The following is a 1,124-nucleotide window of genomic DNA, read 5'->3' on the forward strand; positions in this document are numbered from 1 at the left end:
AAGACCCAAAAGAAGTAGCACAATTCATTCCTTGAGAAAACCATAATTACCAATCAGGATTTGAGACTGTATACACCACGAGCAAATACGAACAGAGAAGGGGGTTAGACACACCAACATTCCATTTCACGATCATATTCACAGGAACACCTCCAGGACCCCAAAAACCCCACCGAACACAAGCACCAACGCAAAACGAACAACAAGACCCACACCAAAAAAAGAAGACGAGCGAATGGGGGAAGAGAAACGATCGACTCAACCGCCGAAACCATAGAGGGTACGGCCCTGCCTCTTGAGGGCGTATACGACGTCCATGGCGGTGACCGTCTTTCGGCGGGCGTGCTCGGTGTAGGTGACGGCGTCGCGGATGACGTTCTCCAGGAAGATCTTGAGAACGCCCCTCGTCTCCTCGTAGATGAGACCGCTGATGCGCTTCACGCCCCCACGGCGGGCTAGCCGGCGAATGGCCGGCTTCGTGATCCCCTGGATATTGTCCCTCAGCACCTTCCGATGCCTCTTCGCACCGCCCTTCCCCAGCCCCTTCCCTCCTTTCCCTCGCCCAGACATCTCCGCTACAAACGACCCTCTCTCTCTCTCTCAGATCGTCGCTGGTAAACGGGGAGAAATCGCGATACGAAGAAAGTGGCGGGCGGAGACGCTTTTATACCGGTTTAGTGAGATTCTGGCCGTTGGATGGAGCTTTGATCCGTGTCCAACGCCCTCAGCTCATTCTAACCGTCGGATGATGTTTCTTGCGACGTGATTGGGTGAAAAAGTCGAATTGACGGATCGGTAGTTCCTTAACGGAGAGAGATTAATGGCATTATGTGTGTGCACGTGTGCAGTGACAAGGCATCACTACCGTCCATTACCATCCATCGCAGCAATCAGCAGGAAAGGGAGAACTTATTTTCAGGGTTTTTGAAAAAAAAAATTGAATTTGGATTTGGATTTGGATTTGGATTTGGATTTGGATTCGGATTTAGATTTGAATTTAGATATTTAGGCAAAAAATTATTATCTCAATTATTTTCTTTTCAATATCTCATTCATCTAGATATTAGGGTCTAACTAACCAAACAGGACCCTTAGTTAAGTAGTATTCGTAAACAAGTGATCGA

The 1,124-nt window shown here is 48.4% G+C and overlaps 1 protein-coding gene across 1 annotated transcript; it reads right to left on the reverse strand.

Moving 5' to 3' along the window:
* LOC149821588 (histone H4) lies at positions 1-632 on the reverse strand. Its single transcript, XM_089980982.1, has one exon. It carries the CDS (start codon positions 568-570, stop codon positions 259-261), a length of 312 nt encoding a protein of 103 aa, XP_089837108.1. The 5' UTR covers positions 571-632; the 3' UTR covers positions 1-258.
* Positions 633-1,124: the final 492 nt, after the last annotated feature.

Source organism: Nuphar pumila, chromosome 11 (assembly GCF_984573655.1).
Source record: "Nuphar pumila chromosome 11, dmNupPumi1.hap1.1, whole genome shotgun sequence".
In the NCBI taxonomy this organism is placed as follows: domain Eukaryota; kingdom Viridiplantae; phylum Streptophyta; class Magnoliopsida; order Nymphaeales; family Nymphaeaceae; genus Nuphar; species Nuphar pumila.